Here is a 16,327-nt window from a genome sequence, read left to right as displayed (position 1 = left end):
CGTTCTCATCTCTGCTTACATACTGGGCCTTCCGTTACTATCCATTAACTGCCCCTTCCGTTCCGGGAATTCTTTCCTCTCCGCGCTGGATCGTCCATTTCCCTTCTTCACTGGTTCACTCCTCTCAGCATTTAAACATGCTGAAATCGTTTTCATCTTTAAACAGCCCTCCCTTGAGCCGACATTTCTCTAGAGCTTCTCCCCCCACCCCCACCCCACCCCCCGTTTTTCTGCTCACTTTGCTAGCATAAAACCACAAATGAGTTTTCTAAGCATACTCGCTCCAGTTTTCCTCCCATTCTCTCTTGAACCCTGTGCAATCAAGCGTATGCCTCCTCTGCTCTACCAAAACCTCTTGTTCAGGTCATCATCAGCGCCACAGTGCTAAAGCCAACAGTCAATGTTCAGGCCTCGCTTTGCGTAAATGAGAAAGCATGTGTACAAGTGTAAAGTGCTTCTCAAATGTGAGAGGTTACCATTATTATTTAGAAGCCAATAAACTTTTAAAGTAAGTCAGTGGTCGCTGCAGCAAAAATACCTGTGTTCTCATCCTCTCCCCATCCCCAGCCTGTTTGTAAAGTTTTTCAAGCTCAAGTGTGAGGCCTGCTCTGTGTCCCTGCTCTGGCATCCACTGTCCAGAAGGGTCCAAGAGAGCACTCTTTCCATCCTCTTCCAAGATACCAACAAACATCTGCAAAGGACAAAGACGGAGGACCACGGCCTGGGGCAGTGCAATCACCTAGCGTGCCTCTGTTGCCTGAGGGAAAAAGTGAGACCACCAGGGTCTCGCCTACTGTGTTGTTGTAATATAGGGTTTTTTTTTACCTCCTCACTGTAAGCTGTATAAGAGAAGGACTGGGGTGGGTGGGGGAGAAGGTCAGTGCACCCCAAGAACGAAACAGAACAGAGGGGCAGCCCTGTTACATGTAAATACGTCATCAGACAAACCTTTGGAAGTATGAAAGTATGAATACACACACACACACACACACACACACACACGGTTCCAAAAAAATGTATACACATGTTAAGAAAGGAAAACTGTATTAAAATTGTAACACTCAATATATACCCATAACAAAAAATGACTACAAGTCACATTTGACTTCTGCAATTACAAGAGGTGTTCAGAGTGGTTACTATCAGCATCCAGACACTTCTGATTACGGTGAGCTACTGCTTGAGCAATGTTGACTCAAGTGTCCACTTGTATACATTTTTTTAGCACCCCCGAAATCTATGTATGCCAAAGGGAACATTGACAGAGTGAAGGTCATTCCCAACCATCCATCTTTTCTTGAATTCACCACATTTCACCATCTCCTGGTCTAGAAAGACATCTGCTCCATGTCTCCATGCGTGAGGCTTCAGAGATCTTTCTGTTTCCGGGGCCTCCTGGGAGAGCCTTCTGTGGTGGGGGCTCTCCCCACCCTTCAAGTCAGCGCAGTTCAAGTGAGCTCACAGCAATGACCACAGCCACACGAGCAGGTGTTATTAAAAGGAATTTAATAATCTTAATTAAAAACTCTTAACAGCGAATTCCATCACAGGCCTTGGCAGCTAGAAGCAACTCCAGGGGCGTACCCCTGTGGGATGTGGTTGGGCCACGGTCTTGGACATGAGGCCCACCCCTGCCACCTGGTGGGGAGCTACCTGGAAGTTACTTCAATACAATATCAAAGATCCGCGAGGATTTTTTTTAAAAAAAGTTTTAAATATATTAGACTCTCTTGATTGCCATTTTTACACAAAGCTGCTGATACAGTATACGGAGTTTTAACTTTTTTTCACATAAAATACATTTTTCGTAAGTATTCTCTGTACATCAGTGGCTTCTGGTCTGGTGAGTTATTGCGGAGGGCTGGGGGTCTGCAGACTTGTCCTAGGTGTGCAGAGCCAGGCCCCGCACTGCGGCACTTACATGCCCATGGGAAGCAGGCCCTCTGGCCAGCTGGCCAGCGAGAGACTCCTGTTGAGGACAGGGCTGAAGCCTGTGGCAAAGAGGATCACTTCTGTGGAGTTATCCACTGCCCACATGACCCTTTGCTCTTATGTGCCCTGGGGAAGGGGAGGCTGTCCCCAGGCTACAATAGCAAGAGTTAAATATAGTCTTTCTGAGCATCTCATAAGCGCCTTCTGGAAAGGACCCAGTATCCTACTCAGGGAGAGCTCAAGGTCAAAAGGTAACTGACATCAATAACCCAAATGGTCTCATGTTATTACAAAGCCAGCAACCTGTGGTGGGATAGGACAGGGGCCACACCCTTGTTAACCTTCTAAGTCCGTTTAAATTGATCACACAGTGCAGAGCAGTTTCATCAATTGCCAGCCTTCTCCCAGCCCCTTCATCCACACCTGCCAGGAAGAGGCAGAATCAGGAGGAAAGGATTTCATGTTAAAGGAGAAGCTCCTTCTCCTCCCATTAGCCATTGGTGGGGCAGGAAGATACATAATCAATGAGCAAAAATCAGCAAGAGACAATGAGTTTAAGAACCTGAGATGCCTAGGTAGGGCGGTAAATTCCAGACTCCGTATTCTTCTAGACACTGACCTCAAACTGCTGTTACCCGGTGCCCCAAAGATGCTGGACTGAAGGCAGCTATCCCTGAGAGTTCCAGATGGACTTGGGACGGTGTCTGCCTGGAACCCAAGATCCAGCATCTGCGTTTAGTGGCAAATGTCATCCAGGAGTGGCCATGACAGCTGTTTCCTGGCTAAAGGGGATTCATACTCTAGGAAGCCCAGGAGCTGGAAAGCAAAGGGGTGCTGGACCAGGATGCAGTCACTCTGTCTCAGGCGAATTGAACGGGCTGCTGCTGACGCCCATGGTTCTCAAGGGATGAAAACGGTAACGAACCGTCTCCTCACTTTATCTTGCTCCTTCTTTATCCCCAGACGCTAATATAGCACCTGGTATGTCACAGCTACTCAATAAACTACATGAGTGGATAAATGGATGACCCTAGCCCCAGCTCTTACTGCAACACCTAAGAGACCTAGAGGGAAAGTACCCCAGGTACTTGAACCCCTACCAGGGAATAGTTTGTCCTTGACTGAAAATGTGAGCTAGTGCCCAAGAGTCTGTAGTTGGCTCCTATTGGGGGGGCCGGGATTCCCAGCCTTCTGGGTGGGAGAGGAATGGCCCAGGCGGCAGGAAGCAAGGGGGACAGAGGCAATGGCCAGAAGGTGCAGAGTGGGCAATGACTGCTTCCGGGCTCCGGCTCCTGAGCGAACAGATCCAAAAACCTGCACAGCTCTCGCCTGAGGAGTGTGTGGCTGCCGCCGGCACTCCCTAGCTGGCCGCTCAAGTCAGCTCAAGAGGAATTTCAATGTTCGTCTGATCTACACACTGCTTTAAAGCCAAAGGTTGTGTGTTTTAGATCAGCCCTGCCCTGCTCCAGCCGTAAGCTGACATGATGGAGAGCTCGCCCCAGCCCCCAGGGACATGGGAGGCGTCCTACACAATGGTCTGCAGAGTCCTGACGGGCCCCTCCACCCTAGACTGGATCTGTCCTGGGGCTGGGGTATGGGTGGCCTGGTTCTGTGACCTGTCCTGCATCCAGGAGTTGCTAGGGGCACAGTGACTTCCCTCGCACCCCGTGCTCTCCAGGCCAGCTGCTCTACTCTTGGTAAAGCATCAGCCAGGCCTCCAAGGACCCAGCTGTCTCTCTGGGTAACGGGGGCCATAGGGGGCCACAGGGGGGACTAGGGCTGACAGGCAGCAGATCCATTCCTAGGGTTGTGGGACAAGGGGGGCTTCTTCAGCTCCAGCCCTTTGGCCCAGGTGCCCCTCAGGGAGAATTTTTCATAGGCTCAGAAAGAAGAGGGTGAAGGGGAACCCAGATTGGTCCCCCAAATCAGACTCTGGATCTAAGGGGCTCCTTCAGAGCTCTAAGGAGGTAGTTTTAGGGCAAATTAAAGGCGCACAGAGCAGGAAACAAACCTGCTCATTAGTTACACTAACAGGTTTTAGCTGAGCCTATAGACAGCGCCCAACTCATAGGCAACAATTTCATAGGGGCTTATGAGAGAATGCCGTGGAGAAGCGGTGGACAGCCTGCCCCTTGTGGTACAACCTCCCCAGCATCAGAGAGATTGGGGTTATGAAATTGCAGGGCTGGGGCAAGACCCAACTCCAGCTCCACCACCGCGCTCTTGAATGCAGCGCAGGACGGTGGCCATGGGCACCTTGGGTTGGCTGCCCTGGGGCGTTACCACCCTGGCAGGAGCAGGCTGGGAGCCCCGGAGCCAGGCAGGAACTCACGAGGGCCAACTGGCCAACTTGTCTCACTGAATATTCCAGAAAAGGCAAAGCTGGGCCTGGGGTCCTGAGCATTCACTCGGGGAGGGGTGGGCGGCAGCAGCCCCTCGCTGCTGACTCTGATGGCTCAGTCGAAGGAGGGCTGACTGAGATAGGCTAGACTGAAACCGTCAATATTCACAAAGATCAGCCGGGGTCCTGGGCTCTGTCATGGTTCCCAGAGGTGTTTGCAGAAGTTACCAACATGAACTTGCCCCTCTTCTTGGAAAAGCCCTACAAACTGAAGCTTCTGACTTAGCTCATGTTCCAATACCAGTCAGTGAAACCTAGTGATCATGCTAACTATCCATGAAAGCAGCCCCACTCAGTTACCTCCCGCCTAGAGTTTTACAGCCTAAAATAATTATTGTAGCAAATGCACTTTTAGAAACACTAACTTTGTTCCCCACCCGCTCCACGTTTTGATGCTTCCATCCAAGAGCAAAATGCAATTTTGGTTCTTCCAGGGATGGTTTTCCACCTTGACCCCTGGGTAGTCACACAGCTGGTTCCTGATGAACAAGGCTGTGGGGAGCAGGCTTGTGTCCATCGCATCCACCCATGTTGCTACATGGCTCCCTCTGAACAGAGGATTTTCTGCTCCTGCCATGTGTGGATGGTGGTCCAGACCCTGGTAGGACTCTGGGTGGGACTCTGGGTCTCGGCTTAGCAGGCCTCCTCCCCTGCTAAAGCCATGTTGGCAGTGGTGACAAAAACTCCGAATCTTAACCTCAATCCTTTTAGGAATAGCCCACAAATTCTCAGTCCTACCTGCTTCCCATGAGCCCAGCTGTCACTCCTACAAATGTTGATGATGGAGCGTGTGTGCGCGCGCGTTGATGTGTGACATGCGAGTACTGGTCCAGAGAAGCCTTTACCAGCAATAGAACTGGAATCCCAGTCCTCCCTCCCAAAATCTGACAGCAGGGTGAGTCGAGAAGCCAGTAGAGCCTTGTTTCTGACGGCAGACAATGCAGCAGGAAGCAGAACTGTGGGAAGCGGTGATGCTAGGGGCAGCTAGCTGAGAGGTGGGGTCAGTGTTCCTCTGGACAGCAGATCCCACCTCCCCACAGCTGCCCTCCGAAGCCTCTCCAGCCAGGGTTGCTGGGCTGGCCTGGATTCCAAGGACCCCTCCCCAAAGCATCTCTCTCCTCCATCACATGGAGACTATGAGATGCGGCAGCAGCCATGAACTTTCTCCTCCATCTCCTCCATGGGGGCCTTGAACTTCAAGAGTGGGGGATCTCCGCTGGTGACCGTGTAATACACTGAGGTCCCACTGCTGCTGTATGGTGAAGTTCTACCTCCGATCAAGGGGGCCTTGCCTTCGCTGCTGCTCTCGCCGGTCCTGGCCATGGCGCCGCCCAGGTGGGTGCTCAGGAAAGGGTGGCTGAGCAGCTTGGCTGCAGCACGCTGCCGCTTCAGCTCCAGGAGCGTCTGGGGGCTCTGATCCTTGTAGCCACTCCAGGGTGGGGTGGCATCAGCCATGCCAGGGCTGCCGTAGACCATGTTGTAGTCAGGCACCTCATGCACTTTCCAGACATCCCCGTTGGACAGTGCATACTGGTAGGCGCTAACTGGAGCCCGGAGGCCATTCTCAATAGGCACGTCCATTTCACTTCGTGGGATCTTGGTAGAAAACTCGGAGAGCAGCACAGGCTTCTCCAGCCGGGGGTTCTGAGGGAGAAAGGAGAGCATTACCAGCTGGCCGGAGGAGCTGAACCCACTCCCCACTTGCACCTCTGCTGAGGGCATTGTTGTCCGGACCTGTCCTCCAACGGCTTTCTCTACCTGGGCAAAAGGACCTCCATTTTGCTTTGGGGAATTCACCAATCTATGTGTTTTGGTAGAGCTGACCAACCCCCATCTTTGCTCCAGGGGCTGGGCCATGAACCCAGGCCTGGACTGTCAACATATTCACTACAGAAATTGGTCTGGGTATGGGTTCTTGACCGAAATTGGTTCGATGAAACTCAACCCTGGGACTTTTGCTAGAATGATTAGGAAAGAGAAGCTCTGTTCCTATAGGAATTGTGTGTGGTAAGAAGGATATAAGCTGGGGGCTGGGGAGACACCATATCAAAGGGTCTTCCTGACAGTGAAGGTGACATGAAGCGGGGGGGGGGGGGGGGACTGCATTCCTGATGATGCATTTTGAGCCCTTGGATCCAGCGGGGCCCGGACTCTGCAGTGACGTGAGCCAAGAAACTCCTTTTTTGTGTAAGGCGATTTCAGTTGGGTTTCCAGTCATTTGCAATCCTTCTGTATTCCCAGCATATCTCCACTCCAAATGGCAGAGATTCTTACCCAGAGGCCCTTTACACCCAGAAATTCCTGGATAACAAGAGCTTTAAAATTAGCTGCTGCCTAGAAACTATAAATGAAAACGTAGATCCATTTGACAAAAACAAAAATGTAAAACCCAGCAAAACTCACCATACACAAAGTCAAAAGACTCATGACAAAACTAAAAAAAAATCTATATCATATATGACAGAAAAGGGACCAATTTATCAAATAAATAAAGAGCTCTTAAAAGGCCACTTTAAAAAATGGACTACCCGGGCCGGCCGAGTGGCGCATTGGTTAAGAACTGGCTTGGGATGCCAGAGGGCCCCAGTTCAGATCCCACATATGAGGGCCAGTGACATTGCCCTCTACAGCTAAGATGCTGAACAAGAGCTTGATCTGGGGCTGGGCTGCTGTGGGTCACCGGCGACGGCGTAGGCTGCAGTCCCCTGCTGCAGAGGGTTGCCATGGACTACCGTGTGTAGCCAGCAGCCAGCATGAGCAGCCGTCCATAGGCCGGCGACTGATCTGCCTCATCCGAGAAGAGCGCAGTGATGGTGCCAGCTTGGGCCAGTGAAGCAACATCCTCCACAACTAGACTGAAGAACAAAAGGACAGCAACTTGTCTGTTCCCCTTCCCCCGATTCTCCAGCGCTGTTCCCTTCCCCCGATTCCCCAATAAAATCTTTCAAAAAAAAAAATGGACTACCCAACAGAAAAAATTAACAAAGGACACCAATATACAGCTCACAGCAAAATATAGCCTGCAAACATAGGAAAAAATATTTAACCTCAATAATAATTAATGACCTAAAAATTGAAACAACAAATTTTTTACCTATCACATTGAAAAATATTTTTAAAGTTTGTTATTACTCAGTGTTGGCAAGGGTTGAAAAATAGCTAGGCATGTAAACTGCCACAATCTCTTTGTTATTACTCAGTGTTGGCAAGGGTTGAAAAATAGCTAGGCATGTAAACTGCCACAATCTCTTTTGAAGGACAACATCACACCATCAAAAAAAAAATTTTTTTGTTTTTAAAGAAGAATGCATACTTTGTACCAGCAAGCCCAATTCTAGGACTTTGTTTCACAGATCTATTCCCCCAGGAGAGCATAGCCTGAAAGTCATCCTTAGGCAGCTGAGAAATTATGGCAAGTCCTTGTACAAGAACATTCCACAGCTGGTAAAAAGAATGCAGGCAATCTCCATGTGCTGACTTGGGATTCCAAGAATCCCCATTTCTTAGAAAGATCTCCAAGAAATATAGAAATCACAAAGAAAGATAAATAAAGCATAGCTGGGAGGCATCTGAAACGTGATTTGATCTCAATCTACAACTCTGTTCTCCCCAACCCCCAGCCTTGGGGACGAGGTGGAACAAAGCTTCGGGGTCCCCTTCCATAGGCACCGTCACTCCTGCTGTTGAGACATGTGACCTCCCTGTTCACACAGGGAAACACGGTCCCACTGAGATGCGTGGGCACACTGGGCAGCCAATCATTTTGCATACTGCCAAAGCAATACTCTCTAGACACGTTTTCAGCGGCTCATTGTGTGGTGGAAGAGCCAATCTCCCAAAAGATACAGTCAGATACAGTCAGCCTCTCCCTTCGTGTCCCCAGCAATTCTGCTCTGGCCCCAAACTTGCTTGCCCCACTCAGCAGACCACAGTCATGCATGGGCCTGAGTGCACTGGAACTGAGTCAAACAGTGTCTCCACTACATTCATATCTTCCCCACTTCTCTGAATGTGGACCTTATTTGCAACGAGGGTTTTGCAGGTGTAAGTTAGTAAATTAATGAGGTCATGCTGGATCAGGGTGGGCACTAATCCAATGACTGGTGTCTTTCTAACAAGAGAAAAAGAGAGACACAGACATATACAAGAGGAGGAAGGCCGTGCGAAAACAGGCAGAGATTGGAGTCGTCCTAGCAAAAACCAAGGGACGCCTGAGCCACCAGAAGCTAGGAGAGAGGCATGGAGCAGACACCCCTTCAGAGTCCCCAGAAGGAACCGACCCTGTTGACACCTTGCTTTTTAGACTTCTGGCCTCCAGGACCGCGAGAGAATAAATTTCTGTTGTTTTAAGTTTCCACTTGGCAGGCATGTATTACAGCAGTCTTAGGAAACCAATACAGCATCCTCCTAGCGAAGGAGTTTAATGCCGGGGACCACTGACTACTACTGGTGCAGGCTTCTGTGAGGTTCTACCAGCACCCTACTCAGTTTTTCAAAACACTTCTTCCGATCAGATGTATTCTGGTAAACACAATTCTCAACTTTTTGTTATACTTCCCCCAGAAAGTTGTAGTGTCCTCAGTTTCCGGCGTGGCTGCCCTACCAAACCTCTCTTCTGGGAAGCCCAGAATGCAATCTGCTGGGGCAAAAGCAGGCACGTGGCTGTCACTCACTCTCTGTCGAATATGAGCCTCTACTATGAGCCAGAGCTCCCAGCTTTGGTTCAGACAGACACTAGGCTCGCCTCATTAATCGCAGTAGCTACCATATCAGATGTGATCCAGATGGTTTAAGGGCCCTGCTCGGCTAATCTCCTGCAGACCCTCAGATGAAGAGGCAAGTGCAGGCAGGGGCCCCGTCTCCCTCCCAAGGCAGTGGCTGACACTGGGGTATGAGGCACTCACTGGGTCCTTGTTCTCCTGGTCCGTCCTGGTCTCCCGGATGTCCCCGTTGTAGGTCGAGGTCCGCTGATCCTCGGCTGCACTCCGCTGCTGCCACAGGATGGCCTCTCCCTCATACTCCTTCCTGTACAGGTTGGTCCTATCCGACAGGCTGGCTCGACGCACCACCTTCCTGGAGGGAGACAGGGGGTGCTGGAGGCTGCATCCAGGCACCATCAGCAGGAGCATGCATGGGACCCCCCCCCCGCTGCCCAGTCCCTGACTTACCCACGGCTGCCCGTGCTGGACGTCCTCCGGCTCAAGGACGACTTGTGCCTCAGCTGTGACTTCATGATCACATCGTGCTTGTGTTTTAGCTCCAGCAGCAGGACCTTGAATTCTTCCTCCTCACACAGGTCTGAAATGGCAGAGGAGTCTGTTGTGGGGAGGTGGGCAGGACAGAGGCCTGTGGCCCCCGAGAGCCCTCCAGACAAGAGGAGCTGCCACTCTAACCCACTGAAAACTCCCAGCATCCTTTGGAGCATTCTGGGAGGGGAGCAAACAACTCCAGTCTTATTTCCTGAGCTACAACCCAATCCTTCGGGGAGAATAAGAACAGGAAATCCAGGTTCCACACAGTCACGACTCCTAAGGTTCCCAGCTATGATGGAAGGAGTCATGTAGCTTTGATAGTTCCCAAGAGGAGCCATCAACTCTCCACTGACACAAGAAGTAACAACAAAAACAAGCATGTATCCCATGGAGCACAAGCAAGAAATTATGCAGAGATGCTGAAATCTTATATATATCCTTACCCACTCAAACCCACTTAATCCTTTCATTCATCCATTTAGTCCCTGACCCAGTCATCCATCTATAGATTTATCCTCTACCCACCCACTCTCTTATTCATCCATCCATCCATTGTCCACCCATCTATCCATATGGTCATCCACTTATGCATACATTGATCTATCTATGCATCCACCCATTCGTCCATCTATCCATCCATTAATGTATCATCCATTAATTTATTCATTCATTCATCTATCCATCTAAACACCAACCCAGCATCTGCCCACCCATATATTCACTCATTTATCTCTCTACCCATCTAGAAATGGACGAGTGCCTACGTTGTGTACCAGGTGTTATGCTGGACTTACCTATTGGCATCTCATCCATGGATGTTCTAGCACTGAGACTGGCCCCATGGGACACCAATAGCTCTGCCATCTGCATCTGAAACACAGGAAGAAGCCCACGTTCCCCCTGCTCAGGGCTCAGAGAGCCTAGGAGGTGGAGAGAGTGCCTATGGCCTCTTATGATGTGACCCACAGAACGGTGGGGCAAAGTTGATTCTTAGAGAATCAAAAAACCTGGAGCCAAGAAACCTGGGATGCAATGGACTTGACACCTCCTCCAGCATGCTCGGGACAAGGGACAGAAGAAAAAGGAGTCAGCTATCACTCTAGGGCTGTCAGGTATCCATGGAGGGACTGCAAAAGCTGGAACCAGAGTTTTCTATCTGGGAAACAAATGGAGGAACTACTCACGGCAGAAACACAGGGAATTTTCTAATTTGGCAAATTTGATTATCATCCTGTTAGAACACTTGTCAAATGTTTTTGTAAACTCTCTAGGCATTTTCATATCCCATATACTAGCTGTAGTCAATCCCTTAAGTCGGGTCTTGTGTTCTTTTGAACCAACTCCCAGCCCAAAGGACAGCACGTTGACCATGTGCTGGCCTCCTTGATAGCCCTGTGGGTGAGAACTACCTGTCCCCAGAAGGCAGCTGCATGCAGTGGCTCCCAGCCATCCCAGTCCTTCACATCCACACGCACTCCATGGTCCAGGAGGAGCTCAGCTGCCCGCAGGTATCCATTGGCCCCCGCTATGTGCAGCTGAAGGAGAGGAAAGAAGGGAGAATTCCCTAGGGGCTGGTCCCACATTTGCAGGTGGGATCGCCCTCTTCCCGACCCCAGTCCCAGATCATTCTTGGGGCCAGTAGAATGGAATAGAATAAGGTGGAAATACCAGCTATATTGCAGAGGATTATTAAGTCTGCAATATGGACCTAGAAGGTAAGGCGGAGTGGTGAGCTCTTCTCCCCTGTGGTTGGTCTTAGAGCCCCTGTAATAAGACAACAGCATTTACTGGGTCCTTACTATGCACTGAGCCCTGTAGAAGGGGTCTCAGGTCCAATATGGTGGTTTTAAGATATGTCTACAAATTCTTTCCCTTTAAAAGATGGCGCTTAATTCCTCTCCCCTTGAATGTGGGCCATATTGACTGACTCGCTTCTAAAACATAGGATTTTGTGAAAGGGTGGTGTGTGATTTCTGAGGCTAGGTCATAGAAGGCATTGCTGCTTCTACCTTATGCGCTCTTAGATTAATCATCTCTAGAGGGTGCAGCTGCCATGTAGTGAGGACATTCAAGTAGCCCGAAAAAGAGACCACAAGGAGATGAGGAACTGAGACCTCCTACCATGAGCCAATGCTAACCTGCCAGGTATCTTGGAAGTGGGTCTTTCAGCCCCAGTCAAGCCTTCAGATGACCACAGCCCTGGCTGACAACTTGACTGCAACCTCACGAAAGACCCCAAGCCAGAGCCATCCAGCTAAACTGTTCCCAATTTCCAGACCCATAGAAACTATGTGAGGTAATAAATATTTCTTCTTGTTTCAAGATGCTAAGTTTTGGGGTAGTTTGTTACACAGCAATAGTAACCAACATATCCAATAAGGGAAAACCCCACGTTGACATGCCAGGTGAAAACCTGGCACCATTCAAAGCCTCTGGTGGTGGGCGGCACCTTGCAGACCTAACTGTCCTACCTGTTCAATCTCCCAGAAAATACATAAAATACTTAGCACACAATGAACCCTCAGCAAGTGATTAACATTCTTAGAGAGCCCTAAGTGACGACAAAGTGCACCATGGGGATGGATGAAGGAGCAAGAAGGAGACAAAGCACAGAGGAACCAACTGTCCAGCCAAGGTGAGAGACAGAGAGATAAGAGCCCTAGGAAGCCAGCAGAAGACTGGCTGGGAGGAAACAGGGGCCCCAACTGTAGCGGTGTGCTCTCCACCCGGTGCTGGCCCACTTCAGCTCGAGCTGCTCTTGGTTCTGGCCCACGTCCTCACCAGCGTGGCACCCTGGGCATCACTCCAGTCCAGGTCCTGGCCCGCCGCAATCATACAGTGGATGTCTGAGATCATCTGCTGCTCCGGAGCCGCCCGCATCTCGTTGATTTTCTCTTGAGTGATGCCTGCAGTAGGGAAGGGGGAATCAAGTCAGCACCCCCGGGCCTAGGCCACAAGCGGGGAGGGGAGGGGAGGCAGATGGGGGAAGCGAGGCTCCTGCTCCCCAGGGTCTGCCAGTCAAGGGGGGAGACAGACATGCTCACAGATTGCTGCCTTTCAGACCCGGTGAACACAAACACCACAGAGCAAGGGCCATCCCTGCCTGCACCCAGTCGGCACCGTAATGATATCAGTTATTGTTCCATAGGCTGTTCTTCTACCTGGAAGTCCCCACCACCCACCTACCCACCTCCAACTGCTCAAATGGTTGGCTCCATCTCCTCGTCTAGGTCTGGCCTGGATCACCGCCCCATTGCCCTCCTCTGACCACCCTAGCTGACCAGGGTCCCCGTGCATGCCCCTCTTTTCTTGCACAGTGGTATTTGCAGCACCTGGCACAAGGCTCAATGAATTTTTGTAATGGGCAGGACTGAATGAATACGTAACTTTTAAATGGAGCGTTGAATACATTGCGGCGGAGAGACCTAGAAAGACATTTAAAAGCCTGAATCTCTGGCGAAAACAAGTGTTAAGTGTTACTGGCAGCTACTAATGGTATTTCAGGAGAGGGTGGCGTGCTCTATGAAAAGGCCCATTAGATTAAATATTCTTGGATAGAATTCAGGGGAGGTGTGTAAAATGAAAAAGAGGAAGAAATTATATGTTTATTTTCATTAACCTTTAAATGAACTAGAGCATTTCCTTCCATCAGAACATAGGCAAAACCCACAGAGTTAGCAGTGCCTGTGACTTTGTCACCAAATTAATTCTTGTGTCTATGAATTAATAAAGTTTGCGTATAGCACATTTAAAAATATCTTGGTAGGTTTATTTTAATATAATTGGTTTCCTTTATTATCCTATGATTTGGGGAACTGTATTGAAAAGCATTATTCTGAGGAGGGGTCCATAAAACTGTTAAGACCCTCTGCAAAAGATGAGCAGTGAAAGTTTGGGTGACGGGGAATGGAGAGACCAAATTGGCAGTATTGTTGGAATCTGGGAAGAAACACAAGGGTAGGACCCGGGGCAGGATCTCGGGCTACAGCCGAGGGTCTGGATTTGAGATTTCCTTCTGAGGAGGCGCTTCCAAAGCACTTATGCAGAGCGATGGGGGCAGGCTGGTCTCTCTGATTGCTACATTTGTTTCCTCTCTGAAGCTCATTTGTGTGCTGAGAACAGCCCACATCTTGTTTATCCCAGCCCCTGGCAGCCAGCGTGGTGCCTGGCAGGCACCCGCGACTGTTCCTGACTTTTTATTATTTTCCCAAATGGGAATATATCTTTATTGCGAATGTTTATTGAATTGTCACAGCTGACAAAGAGACAAGGCCAGCTGCGGCCGCCCGCGTGTGTGGGTGACACAGAGGAGAACAATACCTCCCTTCTGCACAGCATGTTTTCCAGGGTCCTTTCGTGTCTCATCTTGTGAATCACACGATAACAATAATAATGGGGACCCATCCCCTTTCCTGAGCGCTGAGCATGAGGCAAGCAGGTACGGAGTTCGCTAACTTGTTCATCTGCGTTGATTTCAGAGATGCTCACTGCAACCCCGCCCAGAGCCCATTTTATGGCATGTGCCCCGCTCTTACCCTGGTACGCCATGCATGTCTCGATGACATCCAGGGTGGGCTCATCTTCGCAGAGGTCATAAGGCATGTTCCCATCAGAGTTGACGGCAAGCAAGTCGGCCCCGCTGCAGAGAAAGGGCCAGGGTAAGGGCTAGGGAGGTGTGGCTAGCGGTGGTCTGGCTGCTTCTGCCCTCCAGCCTCTCACCCACAACCCCACTGTGCATCCAGCACCCACAACCCCACCAAAGTACACCCCAGAAGGATGGCAACTTCAGGATCCTGGGGGCTCCGACTGTGAAAAGGCCCAAATCCTAGGACCTCCCCCAGCATCCTGCTCTATTGAGCCAGTAGGCAGGCAGCTGGGGACAGATGTCAAAGTCCTCCCTGGTGACAATAATTAAAATGACATTAACAGCAACAGCACCACTTACCAGGCACTTGCTTAGAGTCAGGCCTGATCTAAGCCCTTCATACACATCATCTTATTTGTGTATCAGGTCAGCACTGTTGGCCCCACCTCACTCAAGGGGAAACAAAGACTCAGACAGGTTCAGTGACTTGTCCAAGGTCACACAGCTAGGATGTGGGAGGGTCAAGGCTCAAACCCGGGTCAAACCCTTTTTCCTCTCGCACCATTACTGATTGGGCTGTTGTCACTTGATGCTCAGGCACATTTAGCCACACCCAGGTTCTCATCTGAGGTGCGGGCATGGGCCACCAGCCAGTCCTTTGGCCTAACAGCCCTCCAGTATGACCTCTCTGAGCTCCTGTGTGCCCCTGGGCAAGCTAACCCACTTCTCTGAGCCAGGGAAGCAGTACTGACATCTCCATCCTGCAGCAACCACCCAATGGACCCTGCTTCTCTGCAAGACCTCCGTAAAAGGTCACCTGCTGTTGGCCACGCTTTCTGACTCCCTGCACTCAGACAGCCTCCTTGACCTCCTGGGATCCCAACCCACTGGGCTCACTCTGGTACTGAAATCGCCTGATTTCCTGCCTGGTTCCTCATGGCTTTTGCACCCCTGAGTGCACAGGGCCTGGCCCAGCTCAAGTGCCCACAAATTATTAGATGAATTTAATTGAATATACTTAAAATGAAATGTTGCCCTTTTTTGTGTGTTTATAGAACCTGAGCAGAGTAGAAAGAATTTCAGGGCACGGAAAGACCATCAGAGCAGTACAGAGAGACATGGCCTTATTCCAGGGAAAGTTACTGTTGCACGGAGCCCCCAAAAGCAAGGTCTGCTCCAAAGAAAAACATATGAATAGAATTTGGGGGGCAGGGGCAAGAAAGTATGCTTGCTCTTTTTTTTTTTTGATAGCAAGAAAAACAAAAATGGGAATAACATTAAAGAGAACAGAGGAGATAAACACGAACTCATAGACTCTTGGAGACCAACAGAGAAAAAGATATTTTAAAAAAGAGAACTATATCCTGATACTAAAGCCAGATGAAGACACCACAAGAAAAAAAAAATCACAGGTCAATATCTCTATGAACACATGCAAAAATTCTCAACAAAATACTAATAAGCTAAACTCAGCAACATATTAAAAGGATTATACACCATGACCAAATAGGGGTTTATTTGTGTATTGTAAGGATAGTTCAACACACAAAAAATGATTGATGTAATTGATGTAATGTAACAGAATGAAAGAAAAAAAAACGATTTGATCACCTCAATTTACACAGAATAAGCATTTGACAAAATTCAACACCCTTTGGTGATAAAAACACACAACAAACTAGGAACAGGTGAAAACTAAATCAACATAATAAAAGCCATACAAGAAAAAACCCAGTGAACATCAAACTTAGTGGTGAAAGCCTGAAAGCTTTTCCTCTAAGTTCAGAAATAAGGCAAAGATGTTTCCTTTTTGCCACTTCTATTCAACATAATCCTAGAAGTTCTAGCCAAGGAAGTTAGGCAATGAAAAGAAATAAAAGGCATCCAAACTGAAAGCGAAGTAAAATTATCTCTATTCACAGATAATATGATCTTATATGTAGAAAACCCTAAAGATTACACACACAAAAATGTTAGAACTAGGGCCGGCCGAGTGGCGCGATGGTTAAGAACTCGCTTGGGATGCCAGAGGGCCCTGGTTCGGATCCCACATATGAGGGCCAGTAACACTGCCCTCCACAGCTAAGATGCTGAACAACAGCTCAACCTGGAGCTGGGCTGCCTGAGTCACCGGTGACGGCGTGGGCTGCAGTCCCT

General features: G+C 49.5%; 1 protein-coding gene across 3 annotated transcripts in view; it reads right to left on the bottom strand.

The window, feature by feature from the left end:
- Positions 1 to 1,489: 1,489 nt before the first annotated feature.
- The window catches only part of PPP1R16B (protein phosphatase 1 regulatory subunit 16B), a 104,856-nt gene continuing 90,018 nt past the window's right edge, over positions 1,490 to 16,327 (bottom strand). For 2 of the 3 annotated variants that reach the window (XM_019632928.1, XM_019632929.1), the window contains exons 5-12: positions 14,121 to 14,224; positions 12,972 to 13,010; positions 12,367 to 12,491; positions 10,995 to 11,120; positions 10,380 to 10,455; positions 9,502 to 9,631; positions 9,238 to 9,406; positions 1,490 to 5,977 (exon numbers count right to left, since the gene is read on the bottom strand). In XM_019632928.1, coding sequence (XP_019488473.1) covers positions 5,468 to 5,977; positions 9,238 to 9,406; positions 9,502 to 9,631; positions 10,380 to 10,455; positions 10,995 to 11,120; positions 12,367 to 12,491; positions 12,972 to 13,010; positions 14,121 to 14,224 — 1,279 coding nt within the window. In that variant the 3' untranslated portion in view covers positions 1,490 to 5,467. The remainder of the gene's footprint in view (positions 5,978 to 9,237; positions 9,407 to 9,501; positions 9,632 to 10,379; positions 10,456 to 10,994; positions 11,121 to 12,366; positions 12,492 to 12,971; positions 13,011 to 14,120; positions 14,225 to 16,327) is intronic. The other variant, XM_019632930.1, reaches the window with a different exon arrangement.

Source organism: Hipposideros armiger, unplaced genomic scaffold, assembly GCF_001890085.2.
Source record: "Hipposideros armiger isolate ML-2016 unplaced genomic scaffold, ASM189008v1 scaffold_1196, whole genome shotgun sequence".
Taxonomy (NCBI): Eukaryota; Metazoa; Chordata; class Mammalia; order Chiroptera; family Hipposideridae; genus Hipposideros; species Hipposideros armiger.
This window is presented reverse-complemented; position numbering and strand designations above follow the sequence as displayed.